This window comes from Thamnophis sirtalis, unplaced genomic scaffold (genome assembly GCF_051295495.1).
Source record: "Thamnophis sirtalis isolate CommonGarterSnake01/CBP01778 unplaced genomic scaffold, rThaSir2_p1.2 scaffold_9, whole genome shotgun sequence".
NCBI lineage: Eukaryota > Metazoa > Chordata > Lepidosauria > Squamata > Natricidae > Thamnophis > Thamnophis sirtalis.
Window position 1 is genome coordinate 22,992,018 of NW_028261389.1, and position 18,355 is coordinate 23,010,372.

Below are 18,355 nucleotides of genomic sequence, written 5' to 3' on the forward strand. Positions count from 1 at the left end.
ATAGGTATTGGAAACATCGCACAAGTTACATTATTTTTGAACACCCTTTGCTGGAAGTAGATTCAAAACAAGGCTAAAATGAGGGGCTACTCTGATTGTCCCCTACAAACCCTTTCCAGGGGTGGGATTGAAAAAAATTAGCAACTGGTTCTCTGCCCGGTTGCTGGGTGGGTGTGGCCATGGGGGCATAGCCTACTTAGCCTCCTGCACCACAGTGGGGGGTGGCTTTCACATTCCCCAGGCTCTGGAGGCTTTCCTCAAGCCTCCGGGAGGGCAAAAACAGCCTCCCCTGGGCTCCAGAGGCCCTCCGGAGGCTCAAAACAGGCCCCTTCCGGACTTCCGGAACTTCCTGCACTTACCTGGCATGATGAACAGGCTGCATAGAGACTCCTGGGAGGGGCAGGGTGGGCGGGTCAGCCAGTCCTTCCAACTACCGGTTCGGCAAACCAGATGCAAAATTAGCATATGGTTCGCCTGAACCAATCCAAACTGCCTGAATCCCACCCCTGCCTTTACCTGACCTTTTTGTTCCAAAATTGGTCACCTTAGCTGTAGGTAGAAAACACTCCTTCTCTGTTGCTAATGCTAGCAGAGATTAGATTAGATTAGATTGTTTATTTGTATGCCGCCCTTTTCCCTGAGGGGACTCAGGGCGGCTCACAATCCAAAGGAAGGGGTGGAAAACAGACTTTTACATATAAGACAGTACATGATTAAAACGCAACATTCATACCATTCGGGCGGGTTACAATCTTTAGCCCCAGGCCTGACAGGATAGCCAGATTCTAAGGGCTGTGCGGAAGGTCTGGAGGGTGGTGAGGGTACGAAGCTCCACGGGGAGATCGTTCCATTGGGTCGGGGCTACCACCGAGAAGGCTCTCCTCCAGACACCATCTGGAGCAGGAAAAGTGGAAAGAAGAATTAAAGTCCCCTTCTCTACAACCTCCAGGAACTCTGCACAAATCCTCTGTTGCAATTTTGCAGCAGGAATGCTGCTGTGAGGAAGGAAGATGAGGAAGAAGTTTGTAACTATGGGCATGTGTGTTTGTCTGGAGATTTGCTTTTTGTCTGAGAAATGGGAAAGGCTCCAACATCCTAAGCAACTTCCAGGTCTTCACGAAGCAATTGAAAAAACATAAACTATAAGATCAGACACTTGTCAATCAGAAAGTTTGGCAGTTCAGCGGTTCGAATCCCTAGCGCCGTGTAACGGAGGGAGCTCCTGTTACTTATCTCAACTTCTGCCAATCTAGCAGTTCGAAAGTATGTAAAATGCAAGTAGGAAAATAGGAATCACATTTGGTGGGATGGTAACAGCGTTCCATGCGCCATCGGCGTTGAGTCATGCCAGCATATGATCACGGAGATGTCTTCTGACAGAGCGCTGGCTCTTCAGCTTTGAAGCGGATATGGGCACCACCCTCTAGAGTCAGGAACAACTAGCACCTACGTGTGAGGGGAATCTTTACTTTTGTAAGATCAGATCAAACAGCATGTGTGGTAATATGTCAAAGGTTCAAATGTTACTAGTACCTTCTGTAATTATCTGATTGTGAGTTCCACAACATTTATCAATTTAGGGTGAGAAATTTAGGGGATCTGCTCCAGATATAGAAAAGCCCTGTAATCCCCTTTCCTTTGATGTATTTCACTTCATTCAGTGGCCTCCCATGAGGCCAGATATTTACACAGATTGCTACTAAGTCAAGAAGGCAAGGAGAACTAATTCTTTCTGCCAACTAATTTGATATGGTCTCCTTTGACCAGTCTTACCTACATGGACTGATCACTTTGACATATTAAATGAAAAGGAACTGGCAACAAAAGTGTAAATCAGTTGTGGGGCTTACATTTCCTTACACCTTCACTTAAGAAGCAGTTGTGAGAAGTGATTTTGCTTCAGATCCCGACCAGCTGTTACCAGTTAGAACAGACTGGGAGATTTAACCTTACAGACAGCTTAACTAAATGTAAAGTAAAAAAAAAAACCAATTAAAGCTGTGATTTGTGAAATGACCTTTTATGGTTTAAGACCACTTAGATGCACCACATATAGGGCACCACATGTCTCAGAATTATTCAGACTTAATAGCTTTTTAAAAATCAGTTGTCATAAAGAAGACATTTTTATTTATTATTTTTATATATAAACTCACATTAAACACAACATATAACTACAGATGAGGAGGAATAGAGCAGAAATGGGGAGAAAGGGAGAACTAAATACTAGGAATATTTGAACAAATTAATCTTTCTTTAAAACTCCTGATTACATTTTTTATATACTATTTTACAATTTTTCAAAATATTGTTACTTTTGGACCCTTTTCCCCCTTCCGTTCAGTCATGTCTGATTCTTGGAAACTGAATCCCTGCACTTTTCATAGGCAGGTTTTTCACAAGTTATTTGCCCTTGCCTCTTTCTTGGGGCTGAGAGAAAGTTGCTGGCCCAAGGTCATCCAGTTGGCTTTGTGCCTAAGGCAGGCTAGAACTCACAACCTTCTGGTTTCTAGCCTCATGACTTTACCACTATTCCATACTGGCTCTCAGGTATTCGACTATGAGTCTCTTGTTATTAAATACATCTGAGCAGCTGAATCCTTTGTTGACTACAACTACATTCTGTCCAACTCCCAGCTTCTCCACTCAACCAGAAGGAAACCAGTAATGGTTTTCCCTTACCTTCGCTACCGGTTCAGAATTGGGAGTGTGCGCACTCTTGCTTCGCTCACACGTGGACCTTCTGCACATGAGCATGACGTCTGAGTGGGTGGGCGGAGCCTCCCGCTGCCGCTGCCAGTTCACCCAAACTGTCGCGAACTGGCAGAATTCCACCTCTTGACTCATACATCTTCAGATATTCAAGCATTTGATTCTGCATGAACTTGAAGCTGCTCTTCTGGCCAATATTCAGATTCTAAGACAAGAATCGTAAAGATCTGATAAGATGACTTTGGGGAAAATATTCTGAAGCCATTTCAAAAACAAAAAGTTTAGATGCAGGCCTAGAAAGAGAAAGTTATGTATCAAGAAGAGACTCAGCCTAGCTCCCCCCTGACCCCTTGTGATATAAGAGGGAGGGAAGTGAAAACACAATCAGACTTGTATACATTCTTTGAACACAGCCTGTCTCAAGAAAGCATAGTTCTAGTTCTCTTGTGGGAACTGTTTTCTGATCTAGACAATCTCAAAGGACTGATTGGCATTCATTTTTAACAGGGCAATACAATTGCAAAAGAATTAAAAAGAGCTTTTATAGAATTAAATTTTTAACAGGGCAATACAATTGCAAAAGAATTAAAAAGAGCTTTTATACCCAGCCAAAAAAAAATGATTAATGGCATCCTCAACACCATATTAACTTTTCCTAATATTTTTTTAATTAAGCAGAAATATAAAATTCTGTTTCAGGAAAGTACAAATTGTGATGTCAATTTTTTTTTAAAAAAAGACATGCCTATTCAATTTCATTTGTTCTCCATCTAGTATTATTTCTGGTGACTTTGAGGTTTGATGTTGGAATTGATGGGGTGGAAAAGAAATAAACAGATAAATGCAGGTTGCATGTACATTAGTGCAAAGGAATAGAAAGTTTTAGCTGTGTGATTGATTGATTGACTGATTGATTATATGCCATCAAATCAGTGTTTACTTTTAGCAACCACATAAATACATTTTCTCCTTGACAATTTGTCACTAACCTGGTCTTTCAGATCTTCCAATGATGTCCCCATTGCTGCTGCTATTGAGCCCACCCACTTTATCATTGGTTTTCCTTTTCCTTTCACATTCCCAACATTACAGCTGTGTCCAGAGAGCTAAGTCTTCATATGAAGTAGAATAGCCTGATCATTTGTGTCTGAAGTGAGAACTTTGGGTTGATCTATTTGTTTGTTTGTTTTTGGATTGTCCATGGTATTCAAAAGTGTCAACACTTTTTCTATGCCCCTTCTTCAAAGTTCAACTTCAATTTCCATAGAAGGTCACTGCGAATACCACTGCCTGCATTATTCCAGTACCAGCCTGTGTTTATTTCTTGACTACTTATTCTTTCCCTGTTGATGTTTGATCCAAAAAGTTGAAGCTATCTCCCACTTCAACATCTTCTCTGTCAATTCTAAGAATGGCTGTTGTACATGGTGTCATTAGTTGGATTTTCTTTAAATGTAATTAGTATGTTTTCACAGTGATTTTTATTGCTAGAGTTTGCCAATCCTTTGCATTTTCAGCTATCTGACTCGTGTCATTAGTAAAATGCAGATTATTGATGTTTCTTCCTCCAGTTTTAAAACCACACTCAACTTTTTCCAATCCAGCTTGATAAAAATATTTTTTTCAACCTATACATTGAAAATATATATATATATTCATTCAATGTATAGGTTGAAAAAAATATTTTTATTTTTATTTATTTTTATTGGTACTTTGTCAAACATGTACAGGATGGCAGGTATAAGTATGGACATGGACATGAATAAAGAAAATGAATACAAATAAATGGGGACAGTAGGATAGGGATGGTGGGCATGCTGGTGCGCTTATGCACGCCCCCTTTACTGACCTCTTAGGAATGGGGTGAGGTCCATGGTAGACAGTTTAAGGTTGAAGCTGTGGGGGGTTTGAGGATGTAACAACGGAGTCAGGTAGTGCATTCCAGGCATTGACCCCTCTGTTGCTGAAATCTTATTTTCTGCAATCGAGTTTGGAGCAGTTTAAGTTTGTATCTATTGTTTGCCCATGTATTATTGCGGTTGAAGCTGAAGTAGTCATTGACAGGTAGGACGTTGCAGCAGACAATTTTGTGTACTATGCTTAGGTCTGGCCTCAGGTGGCACGGTCATTTAAGGGAGGAGAGCATAAGGTATTTCTCCTCCTGTAGCCATGCAATAGGAAGAGATAATTCCCTATTCACACACAGACAAAAAAAGCAACTTAGCTCTCCCCCACCTTTTTTTTAAATTACCAGTATACACTGGTTTACATATTTTCCCAGTCATTGCCTAAGCAGGAAATCCTGTTTTCAAGCTGTTGAATTCAGTGCCAAGGCAATCCTTAGAGAAGCAAAACACATTAAACTCTATTTATAAATATTTCAGTGATAGTGTTAATGCTCAATATGTTCTAAACATGCATTTGTCTATTTTTAACTATATTTCCCTATGGCTTCCCATCTTTACAATCATGCAACACGTTATGCATGCAGGGTAGGATCTGAGATTTTCAGATTCTCCTTGCTAACTAGTCTAAAAAGAAACTTAACTTCTTTCATACAGTTTTGCATTGTTTTGTACAGCACAAATAACAATGCAAGTATCTGATTTACACTTAAAGCTGAGTTCAGCATAAGCCCTTTACTTTAATTTATTGATGCATTTTTAGGTACGCACACTGGAAGCTGTTTAAAACAAAGCCCTGTGTGCTAACCCACCTTAAAAACACGTTTGTGTTACACAAATACATAACACAAATTGGGGCAAATGTATGATTCTATTTGCAAGAATTTGCCTGAACAGGTATAACCTGGAGCAATGCAAATCTTTGTGTTCATGTTTCACAAGTGCTTGTTACAGAAATTGTAAATCCTGTGAAAAAGAATACAAGTTTGTGTTGACATAATAGCTTTTCCTTGTGTGTCTGCATATATATTGCATTGGTAGGGCAGCTAGGATATATGCAATATGTGTTGTTTGACTCTCTGCCTATTAAATGAAGACTTGATCTTTTTTTGTTTGTTTGTTTTTGTTTGTTTGTTTGTTTATTAATAACAGTGGTGAAGGACAAGAGGATGCAGGAGAACTTGACTTTAGTGGTCTCCTGAAACGTAGGTGAGAACCAAACAATGGAGCAATGTTTATTCAAAATGGTTTAAGTTCGTGCACAGAAAATGTCAGGGGTAGAGTTAATACATTCAGAAAAATGTTATAGCTTTTTTGCTTATTTTACAAAAGCTGAGTTCTCAAAAGAACAACGCATGCTTAAATTTAAGTCACCACATTGACAAGAAATGAGTTAAATCCTAGTATATAATGCTATTTCTTACAGTTGATACCATATTATGCTTTAATAATAACATTGAAGTATCTCAGATAAGTTAAAGTATAACATTGGATGAGGGTTTTTTGTGTTTTGTTTGCATGCTTACACACACACGCGCACACACACACACCGTATGGGGATGAGAAATTCAAACAAATGATCCTGGTATGGAATTTTTATTTTAAAGAAAACTAGTATAAGCAGAACCCAGAATTGGTATTTATTTGTAGGGGGGAAATATCCGAACCAAACATAATTTCTAATGTTAGATTTTTTTTCCCTTATCAGAAGGATCCCCCTTGTGGAATACTGTGAAGCCGTTACCATGGCAACTCCACAGTAGAAGCCAATTTACGGCAGTATAGTAGAAGCCATTTTAAGGCACAACAGGCTGTATCTTAACAAAACACACACCCTGAGGGGTGTTAGTTACCCCCACACTAGTTGTTTCCAGAAAGTAAGTCATCTGTGTACCAAGTTTGGTTGAAACTGTTTGAAGCATTCCAGAGTTATGTTGGAACACACACACACACACACACACACACGTGTGTGTGTGTGTGTGTGTATGTGTGTGTGTGTTAAACTGATCTTCAGAATTCATTTTCTAAACATACAGATGAAACCTTTTCTTATCCTGCTTTCTACTACCAAATGATTTACTATATTCCAACTGTACATGTTTTTATGGTATGACTATAAACATAAGCATCTCTCTGGAATTTGGGAAGGTATTATAAGGCAGGATACATTTGTAAAAAAAAATAGAAGCTGTCAGCTGTACTTAAAACTCTGAGATATGAATAACAATATGAAGAAGACACTTGTTTGTATTTTTATAGTTCTAGATGGTTTTGGTTTTTCACACCCTGTTCTGCTCAATAGGCTACAAGAACAATAATAGTTAAGGTTCAAGACTGAAACTTAACTATTTCCCATTTCAAATTTACCCATCGGCGTAGTGAAGGAGGCACATATAGTTTCCTACAACATTTATCTTATTAATAAAAGAGAACACTTGTGACATTAAGATCATACCAAAAATCAAGTTAACAGACGAAACAAAGAACCTCCAAGACAATTTTTACCAACATTGACAGGGCAAACCATTAGAAAACAAACTGAGAACAAACTCTACTCCTTACTAGCATTGATGATGTTACCTAATTTGGATAATGAAAGTCTTCAAGGAAACCACCAAGCTTAGAGGCCCCAACGATCTTTCATTTCTTTTATTTTCTTTCTAATGGGATTAGTAATAGAAGGAGCACTCTGATGTTTATACTGCTTCATAGTGCTTTATAGGACTCTTTAGTTTACAGAGTCAGCCTATTGCCCCCAACAATCTGGATCCTCATTTTACTGAGCTCGGAAGGATGTAAGGCTGAGTCAACCTTGAGCCAGTCAGGATCGAAGGAATCAAACTCCTAGCAATGAGCAGAGTTAGCCTGCAATACCACATCCTAACCACTGCGCCACCATGGTTTTTATTGTATTGTGAGCCATTGGGGGTTACTCGGAGAAGGATGGTGGATAAATCGAATTCTTTTCTTTTGTGCTTTACGTTCATGTTGACTGGCTGGATAAGTCCCTGAAGTTTTCTTGACAAGATTTCAGGAATCGCTTGCCCCATTGCCTCCTTCCTAGGGCTGAGAGAAAGTGACAGGCCCAAGGTTACCCAGCCGGCTTTGCACCTAAAGCAAAACTAGAATTCACAGCCTACTGGTTTCTATTCTAGTGCCTTAACTTTACAGGTAGTCTTGAGTTATGACTACAATTGAGCCTGACATTTTTACTGCTAAATGAGGCAATTGTTAAGTGAGCTTTCCTCCATTTTACGATCTCCCTTGCCACAGTTGTCAAGGGAATCACTGAAGTTGTTAAGTTAGTAACACAGTTGTTAAGTGAGTCTGGCTTCCCCATTGACTTTCCTTGTCAGAAAGTCGCAAAAGGTGATCACATGACCCAGGGATACTGCAACCATCATAAATATGAGCCAGTTGCCAAACGTCTGAATTGTGATCACATGACCACATGGATGATGCAATGGTCGTAAGTGTGAAAAATGGTCATAAGTCACTTTTTTCAGTGCCGTTGTAACTTTGAATGGTCACTAAACAAACTACTGTAAATCAACAAATTCCTGAATACCTAAACTGGTCCCAACACTGCCTGTTAAATAAAATTAAATAAAAACACACATGTGGAATAGGCAGCATATGATTCCAAATTACAGCAGATACTGTTCTCCAATAAATTACTTAAAAAGTTAAACCAACCTTTTTTTCATTTATTCCTGCCAGGTCTTCATTCTTTCTTTCTCTTCCCATTTATATATTTCACATGCTTGGCTTTACTTTTGTAGTTTTCTACTAAGATGCATGGAGAACATTAGAGTTTGTGATAGTGTGAAATGATGACTTTGGATAATATTAATTTTGTTGCATATGAATATAAATGTCTCTGTATTGATGTAGAGAAATGTATTGTGATGTTGTTAGAGTAGTCATTCTTTGAAGTGAGTCTGAGGACTTCAAAATGAAACTTCCATCACCAAGGATAGGATACTGACAATCAAGAAGAGCATTGAAATAGGCATCTACTTCCTGTGTAAGCATAACTGAATTTTGCTTAATTAACCTAATTATTTTTTTAAAACAGATCTCCAACAAATGATGCAGTTATTCTCACTTCCTAAAATATTTTTGTTAAACATGGCCTGATTTTTTTTATTGATTTATCAGTCAATACCCTACTTGCAACCTTCTTTTCAATTTATGCCTTCAGTGTTTTATGCCAAAGATACGCATAATTTTCCTAACTTATTTTACCGGGCTTCTAAAACGGTATTTTTAGAGGTTTAAAAATTCTGAATGTTCACTCAATACATTCTGCGTATTTTAAGCCAGTAGAGGTGGAATATCAGGGTCAATTTAAATTTTAAAATTCAGTGCTGCTGATTTCAATAGAACAGAAACCAGGTTACAGGTAGTTCTCAACTTGTAACCAAAATTGGAACCAGAATTGCCATTGTTAAGCAGGTTCGTTGTTAAGTGAATTGCATCCAATTTTACAACCTTTTTTGTCATGGTTCTTAAGCAAATCACTCAATTATTCACAAATCACATGGTTTTTAATTGAATCCAGGTTCCACTATTGACTATTGATTGCATGACTCCAGTGCTGCTGTTTTCCTAACACCTGAATTTGGATCATGTGATAATGGAAATGCTATAATAGTTGTAAGTAAACCTCGTCATAAGTCGCTTTTTTCAAATTTATGCTAAACATAACTTGAGGACTATCTATTTATGGATTATGTAGGAGAAGGAGTGGCAGAAACTGGGAGTAGAATCCCTACATAGCCACAAGCGAACTAAGTCCAATCTCCGTTGAATTCAGTTGTTCCATATCTAACGCCTAGCGGGTGCTAACCATTAGTTGAGAACATTCCTGTGCATAGGCATGAGTAACAACCAATCAGCTTAACTCAGGGGTGTCAAACTAATGTCGTCATGGCATCATCACATGATGTATCATGACCTTTTCCCCCTTTGCTAAACCAGACATGGACATGGCCACCATGTGACCTGCGGGCCATGAGTTTGACAACCCTGGCTTAACTAGATCTTAACATGTGGACCTGATCTTTCGGACCTGTCATGATGTCAGATTACATTGTATGTAATCAACAATCCATAACTTGTTCATTAGACAAATGCATAATTGCATTTATGAAATCTGAGCCTTGCCTTGCATCAGATAGCGGTTAAATTCTAGATTAAACTATCAGTGGTGATGTAATCAACTAAATTTCAAGGGCAGCCAGTTATGTATCTAAGTATATACCATAAGACACATTCCCCACACAAAAAGTGGGTGGAAATTTCTGTTCATCTTATGGAGCAAAAAATATGGGTCGCGGCAGTGGGGTCCTTTTACAGTGCTGAACCCCACCACTTCTATCTTTGTCATTGCCCGCCTCGTCAGTCTTTTTTCCACAGTGCAGGAGTCAATAGGCAGAGCTGGCACATGAGAGGACACCTATCTGTGGCCCTCTCAGGCTCCGCCTCCTGCCCTCACCACACTGCTGCTCCATATTCACAGTGAGATGGCGCTCCACATTCATATTTTTTCTTGTTTTCCTCCTCTAAACGTAGGTGTGTCTTATGGTCAGGTGTGTCTTATAGTGTGAAAAATACTGTATATCACTCTCTGGAGAAAAAAATAGATATTAGAAGCTAAGTAGGTTTAGAAATTTAGTTGTAAGGAATGTATCAGTAGTAGTTAATGACAGGACTTTACTGATTTGAGGTTTGTTTGTTTTTAATCTAAACGACTAAAATAGTTTTACACATATTTTAATGATTTGTTGTTGTTTTTTTAAAAAAAATCAGACTATGATTAACAAAGTATTTTCCGGAAGACAGAAAAAAACTGCATCACTTGTTAGAAATTTGTCTAAAACAAATGAAAGATCTGCTCTATTATATACCCAACCAGTCTTTTCATCTATGAAATAAAATTGTGGTCTCACCAAGATGTTCTTTGTTGAACTAATGAACAAATCCTGATAAAATCACCATCTTTAATTAAATGAAGAGGCTGGATAACACTTTCTTATCATGAAAGTTGTGAAAGTTAATTTTTCTAAGTATTGTACCTGAGAATAGTTTATTTAAGAAACAGTTTTCTTCAATTACATCAGGATCACACCACACTAAAAATTAAGAAGAGTATAAAATCCATCTTTTGTTAACCTGGTGTAATCCAGATGTGTTGGACTTTGATCTCCATGACAATAGGGAATTCTGGAACACCCAGAAAAACTTCTGGGGGAAAAAAATCAGGTTATAGAAGACTAATTTCAAAGCAAATTTGACTGGCCACTTTTTATTTTTTACTCCATTTTAATTTCAGTAAAGGTCCGTGGTAAAAATAATCTTGAACTTCAGTATTACACTTGTGATGATACTCAAAAACTACAGCTAGTAGACCAAATTCTTCTGAACGTGTCTGCCTTCCATGTTGAGTTCACCAGTCCATCCTTGCAAAAATCTTAATATGGCAGGGTATAGCAATCTAATCATGATAGTGATATCCTTAGAATGAAGGGCATCATTAACTAACATGCTTTTTGTATGTCAGTAAATGACATCTCATTAAGTTTCAGACTAAAATATTAATAGATGTTTTAAAAACTTAATTCCTGACCCAACTAATCCATTTGTGGTTCATCCCAGACCCTTTGACATTTCCTATTTCTAGTATATCTCACAGTTTTGAGACAATGCACAACACAGACTTCTAGTTTCATTCTTCTGAAAATGCATAGTTTCCATTCAAAGGGCTAATCCAAGATCTGTAATATACTGCCCACTGAAGACATGGGGTAAGTGTGTATCCTGCTATTCTCTTCCTTTCTGCTATTAAGATCTTTAACTATATAACCGAACATTTTAGCTCAAACCCATTCCTAAGCCTAACTAAGCCTAGCTAAAGCATTTCAGTCTTTAGTCTTCCTTGGATTTGATTTCCAGTTGCCACGTTCATAATGTATGAGATCTCATTAATCTGGGCCACATCCCTTTTCTTCTTTCTTTTGTTTTTGTTTAAATCTTTGTTCCTGATTAGGGAATTTAAACAGGAACCAGAAGAGCCAGATATAGATGTGTGGGAACTCTTGAAGAATGCAAATCCCAATGACTATGAGAAGATTGCATTTCAGTATGGAATTACTGACCTGAGGGGTATGCTGAAACGTCTGAAGCGCACTCGGAGGGAAGAGAAGAAGAGTGCAGGTATTAATTGCTTGGGAAAGTTGTACCTTTCTTCCCCCAGGAATTCTCTTCTCCCCACAAAAAAATCTTCTTTTAAAAAGTTCAGAAAAGAATTGGTTTTAATTAAGCAACTCAATTTCTTTTTACTGAATAAAACAAAATTGGTCGTCATGTACATCAAGATAAACTCAAGGCTTGAGGGCCGGATCCAGCCCATGAGGTGCTTAGATCTGACCCGTGGGGCTGCCCTGGAAATAGAGAAGGTGTCAGGCCTGCAGCCATATTCCTCTTGGATCTTTGACCTGAGGGGTATTCTATTATCCTATTATGCCTTTTCTAGTGTGGGAAAATGGGAGGGGGGATTGTACGGAGTTAGATGCTATGTAGCCAAAACAAAATTCCTTCTATAAAGCCAAGGTCATCCTTTGTCTCTGCATCTGATCGGAACTGGATGGGTTGAACTGCCAGCATGGCAGTGGAAGATTGGATCATGTGATGGGCTTGTGGGTGTGGGGTTGAACTTTCAACTGGGTGGGGAAAACCAGGAAGCTTTCAGATTCGGGATTTTTCAGATGTGCCAACATGGCTCTCTTAATAAATTGGAACTTTGAGGAATCCTTTGCCTCAGACTCTGATTTAATTTTGGATGCTATTTAGAATCTTGACTGAAGGACTGGCCCGTGGTGCCTCTGTGGTCCTCCCGAGCTCCATTTTTGCTGGCAGAGCACTTGGGCCTCCACAGGTGCACCTGACGCGAGTGATGTTGAGCTGGCCATGCCCCCCTGATCGCACTGCCACCCTCCCGAGGTCAAACACAACCCTGATGCGGCCCTCAATGAAATTGAGTTTGACATCCCTGATGTACATTATCAGTTTAAGTATCCAGCTCCATTATCAATGACAACTCAACAGTTTCTCCTTCACATATTTCTCTGAATATGAAAGAATAAAAGGGAAGTACAGGCCAGGTCTATACCATTATCTTAGTATGCTTCCCAAATCTGCCTTCTGGCTCTTTCTCTTTATTTTCAAACCATTTCACACTACACACAATGCAGTTAAGACTGGATCTCCAGAGCTCCACATGTTTGAAATGGTTCTGATTATGTAGAAAGAGGCACTGAAATGCCAAAATACACAATTACAATAACTTGGGGAAATCAGGATTCTTCCTTTCCTGTCCCTGTCCAAAGTGAGTTTTGGGGAGAAAATGTTAATTCATGAAGAAGTTCATATTTATCTAGAGTATAGATAAAGTTCATTTTTATCTCATCTGTATTTCTACTCTGCATGTACTGGCTGCAAAAATACAGATGAGAACAAGATATTAGTGAGGTTGTTTGCTTCTCTTTGCTATCATGTAATATTCACCTTCAGATTTGCAGTTCAGATCGGGAAACCCTACTATAATAATAAAAAAAAATTTTAAGTCAGCTAGAATATTTCACTTCGATTGGCATTGTTTTTTACTGCCAGTGGCCATTCTCTTTTTTCACTCAACAGCCTTTTCTAAGATTCTGGACCCTGCTTATCAAGTGGACAAAGGAGGTAAAGTAAGGTTTGCGGTGGAGCTGGCTGATCCAACAGTTGAACTGAAGTGGTATAAAAATGGCCAAGAAATACGGCCAAGTGGAAAGTAAGTATTTGCATTGACTTAAGTATAAAGAATATTTCTTATTCCTATTCTATTGGTGATGTAATCATGGTTGCATGTTAGGCATTAGTGAAAAGATATTCAGGAGTATATGGGCCTAGGGACAAGCCACCATGGCTTTATTTATTTGCTATGCAGTTTTAAGTTTTATTCATCTGTTTGGTTTGGTTTAGAATCAGTTTTGACTCTTGGTGATTGTCTGGACAGGTCCACTGTGTTGGTTTTTTGTTTTGCAATATCATGGAGGTGGTTTGCTGTTGTCTGCTTTTGGCATGTTTTGTCAACTTCCCAGACTAAGAATTGGAGAGAGTGACTGGTCCAAAGTTACTCAGCTGACTTCCATTCTTAAGGGTCCCCTTTACTCCTAGTCACCTTGTGTCTCCTTACTCATAGTTTTCACCTTTTCCAATATACCAGAGGTCCCCAACCCCCAGTCTGTGGACTGGCACCAGTCCACGATATGGCACGGTTTCTGATATGCCAGAAACTGGGCCCCACAAACATGTGAAGCCTCATTCATCTTGAGATTAAATCTACATGTTGTATTCTTCCCTCTCCATGACAAATGTTTTTAGAGAACTGTAACATTTGCACCATATTCTGTGGTATGTTGGTAGTTTTCAGCATAAGTATTGAGGCGGGGTGAATTCTGCTAAACCAATATGTTTAGCTCTGCCTTTAAAAATTCAGTGAAGATTACTGCAGTAGTTCCTTGTTTTTGTGGAAGCTTTCTCCATCACGGTTCATTAGCAAAGAAATCTAGAAGGAGCAAGGAAGTAAGATGAGTTAGTTAACAGGACCTCTGAGAAATTAGTTTGAGTGACTAGAACCCCTTTAGTTCAGTGTTTAATATTGGATTAAACGTGGCATAAGGTGCAATATAGCCTTCCACTGGGTCTTTTAAGTTAACTTTCTGAGCCAAGTGTGAAATAATTTCGACTTCCAAAATACAGTCTGTGTCTCTTTCAATGCTTTCTTCTCCAAGGACTTCTCTTAAGAACTAACTGGCCTGAATACATCAAGTCCAGACTATTGAACAGCTGCAGGATGGCAATAAGCTTTGGTCATTATTGACCTGAAACAAATGTGAACCAATGACCTTAAGGTGAAAGGCACCATATCCCATTACATACCCCTTGAGCCATATGGCCTACCAGAAATGTTGGCTGCTTTGCCCCAGCTATTATTGTACTTTTGGAAATATGTCAAGAGTGCAGCAATGGAACTAGGCTCCTGTTACGGTTATTTCCATCTTCCCCGAGCTAAGGTTTCAACCACTGTTGTGTTCAGAACTCTTGAAGTTTGCACTGCATGTTTCCCCATGAAATTTTAAGGCCAAATGTTAGATCTGTCCTTGCATCAGTCTTGGACCCAAAAGCACTGGACAAGTGGAAGTGGAGGAATTGGGTACAAAAAATATCCGCCGGAGAAGAGACAAGGGAATCATTTTTCTTTGGAGGAAAATCTCTCATTGTTATCAAGACTACAGCAAGAAGGAAAGGGCTAAATATATCCACCTCCAAATTGCTACTATGATCCCTAACTTCACACAGCCTATCTATCTACAGTTTAAAAAAGGAACCTGCATGCCAGACACAGTGACCTAATTAGATAAGTGTTTTTGAATACCTCCTGTTGCATCAATCACTTTACAGTGAAGTACCCACTTAGGATCTGAAGGTTGAAGAATAATTACATCTTCTAATAATTCGAACTTTCTTAATCTGCCATTTCCCCATAGATACATATTTGAACACAAAGGTAATGAGCGAATCCTATTTATCAACAACTGCCAGATGACAGATGATGCCCGTTATCATGTCACAGCTGGAGATGAGAAATGTTCTACTGAATTGTTCGTTAGAGGTACAGTAATGAATCATAATTGTTAGTTTAAAGCTTCGGTCCATTTCTGTAATAGAGTCAAACCTCAATTCAATAAATGACAATACATTAGATTTCAGATTAAACATAGACAATTTAAACTGAAGTTTATCCCCATTTAACAGACAGTCGTCTTCATTTTGCAGACAAATGGGGAAATTTCAATAATATCAATATATCTCTGCAGAGTTCTTGTTGGTTATTGTTGGTTGAATGGGTGGGTGGGGGAGAGATCTTGGAATCCAATGCAAAATGGATCCAAATTTTGCTAAAATTTAATACCTGACCAGCCTCTGAAATCCCTGAGAACTTCATTTTTCCAAATGGTATGTAGCAGGGGTGAGTTCCTGTACCGGTTGGTACCAGTTCACTTCACACACACATGCGCTGTGCATTGCTCGCACATGCACGGTTGACTGTAAATTGTTCTGCGCATGCGCAGCAACATGCCGGCAATGGGAGAAGAGACTGGGGAACCAGTTCTGGGGCATGGCCAGTCTGGGTCACTGCCTGTTCTGCAACCCAGGCCAAATCACCACTACCAGTTCAGTCAAATTAGGACAAACCAGGAACAACCCAACTCTGGTATGTAGAAACTTGGTCTCTAATTCAAAGGAAGCTATAGCATGAGAAATCACCTAGCATCAGAGATGGCTTATCTGAGGATAATGTTGCAGAATCCCATCTGGTTTGGTTACCGGACTAGAGGTTTTGCTTTCCAAGTTTCAGACTCATGCTGGAGCCCATCTTCAGGGAACTTCACACACATACCTTTCTTTGTGATCTTTTGTTTATGATATGTTTTCTTTTTCTTCTTTCAGAGCCTCCAGTAATAGTGACAAAAAACCTGGAAGATACCAGTGGTTATATTGGCGACAGAATAGAATTATCAGTTGAAGTGTCTGAAGAGGATGCAAACGTGAAATGGTAGGTCATTTACCACTTTTTTTCATAAATATTTTAAACCTGAATTCACTAAGGCCAGTAGTAACTCATCAAGACAGTCACACCTAATTTCACTCCCATTTTTACCTGACTTTGATTATGACTCTTTAGCTGAATTGATCCTTATGAACCAAACACATTTATTTAAAAATAGAAAGGTTTTTTTAAGACTTGCTAAACGGAAGTCACTAAAGATGACAAACAATACAAGCCTTGATAACCTTTTACAAAAGCATACAGTACAGAATGAAGACAAATGGAAACTCTCCTGAAACTCCCTTTTTCATCACTTTTTTCTAAACTAAAACAAAAGAGAGCCAAAATGCACATGGAATTATGCAACAATAAGGCTTTTGTATGTTTCTATGTAGAATATTTCCCAGGAATTATGATGACGGAACTTCCATAGTTCATACCAAATGAAGGCTTCAATTTGCACATATATTATTAGTAATCTAGGCAGCTGGATTACAAATAGATGGATAGCAATAACAATGGCATTTAGGTTTAAATATCACCCTGTAACACTTTATAGCACACTCTAAGTGGCTTACAATGCAAGCGTTATTTGCATATTGCCCTCAACGATCTGGATCTTTATTTTGCCAACCTTGGAAGGATGGAAGGATGAGTCAACCTTAAACTCTGTCAGGATCAAACTCCAGGGTGTGGGCAGAGTTTGTCTAAATACTACATTCTAACCACTGAACCACCAGGACTCTCCTGGAATATATGAGATCCCTTCTGATTGCCAATTTGTTTTATTCAGCTACAGCATAAAACTTGGTTATGGTGAAATGTAATAACGGTGTGGAAATGATGGTAGAACCCTTGCACTAGATAGGAGATTGGGTCTTATGACCGAAATAACCCATCTAACTAAATAGAACTATGATTTTTCTGAAAGTGAAAACCAAAGATAAATGTCGCACTTATTCTCTGGTTTCTGATAAATAAATAAAAAGCAAGATGGTGCAAGATAGGTAAAAACCATGAATCTTTGTATATGCATCCAGTTACAAGCTTGTTTTTCTTTGATCACTTTGATCATTTTCTTTGAGCCGCAGTGGCGCAGTGGTTAGAGTGCAGTACTACAGGCTACTTCTGCTAATCACCAGGTGACAGCAGTTTGACAGATCGAATCTCACCAGGGTCAAGGTTGACTCAGCCTTCTATCCTTCCAAGGTCGGTAAAATGAGGACCCAGATTGTTGGGGGCAATATGCTGACTCTGTAAACTGTTTAGAGAGGGCTGTAAAAGTACTGTGAAGCAGTATATAAGTTATTGCTATCACCGTCACAGATGCTGGTGTGCTAGTTGTTAAAAAACCAAACTAAGCTAAACTCTGCAACTTGATCCTACCTGATCAAGATTTTCCCCTATCCCTCCTTCATTTATCTCATATACCATGCTTTTCTTTTCTTTCTTTTCTTTTTCTTTTTGTTTCGTTTCATTTAAAAGATGGCTTTTTTCCAATCAAATGAAGATTTGGATGCTTTTTTAAAGTAAAAGTACTTTCAAATTAATTATACCATTTTGGGCTGTTGTTATTGTTCCTCAGGTTTAAGAATGGTGTGGAGTTGCCCCTTGATAGTAAATCAAGATATAAGGTTAAAATTGAAGGTAAAAAGCACACTTTGATTATTGAAGAAGCAACGAAAGCAGACAAGGCAACTTACTCAGTCATGACAACTGGAGGACAATCAGCTGCCAAGCTCAGCGTTGGTTGTGAGTGAACACTGTATTTCTAATTTATTAGCAGGAATCCTTTACACACACACACACACTATTAGCATGTCCTTATCACCTCATGGATAGGCTTTGACTGCTTTGAAGTTAAGTTGGTGCCTTTCGGTGATCCAAAATGTGATGGCCTGTCTACAAATTTTTCCGGGCGCCAAACCGGTAGTAATGCCAGCAGGAACCCATCCCTGATATCAACCTATTAAAAAGTTGGTAAGTTGTAGATGCATATTAGCTAAAGAATTCTGGCTGGCAAGGTCCGGGAAGAGAGCTTTCTCTGCCATTGCTCTCTTCCTCATTCTCCCTCCCCTAAGTG

At 38.9% G+C, this 18,355-nt stretch overlaps 1 protein-coding gene across 2 annotated transcripts in view; it reads left to right on the forward strand.

Annotated features, from left to right (window-relative positions):
• The window catches only part of MYBPC1 (myosin binding protein C1), a 105,175-nt gene that overhangs the window by 48,094 nt on the left and 38,726 nt on the right, over positions 1 to 18,355 (forward strand). For both annotated transcript variants that reach the window (XM_087723031.1, XM_087723032.1), the window contains 6 exons: positions 5,769 to 5,825; positions 11,668 to 11,834; positions 13,317 to 13,449; positions 15,209 to 15,333; positions 16,173 to 16,278; positions 17,858 to 18,024. In XM_087723031.1, the coding sequence (XP_087579157.1) occupies positions 5,769 to 5,825; positions 11,668 to 11,834; positions 13,317 to 13,449; positions 15,209 to 15,333; positions 16,173 to 16,278; positions 17,858 to 18,024 (755 nt within the window). The remainder of the gene's footprint in view (positions 1 to 5,768; positions 5,826 to 11,667; positions 11,835 to 13,316; positions 13,450 to 15,208; positions 15,334 to 16,172; positions 16,279 to 17,857; positions 18,025 to 18,355) is intronic.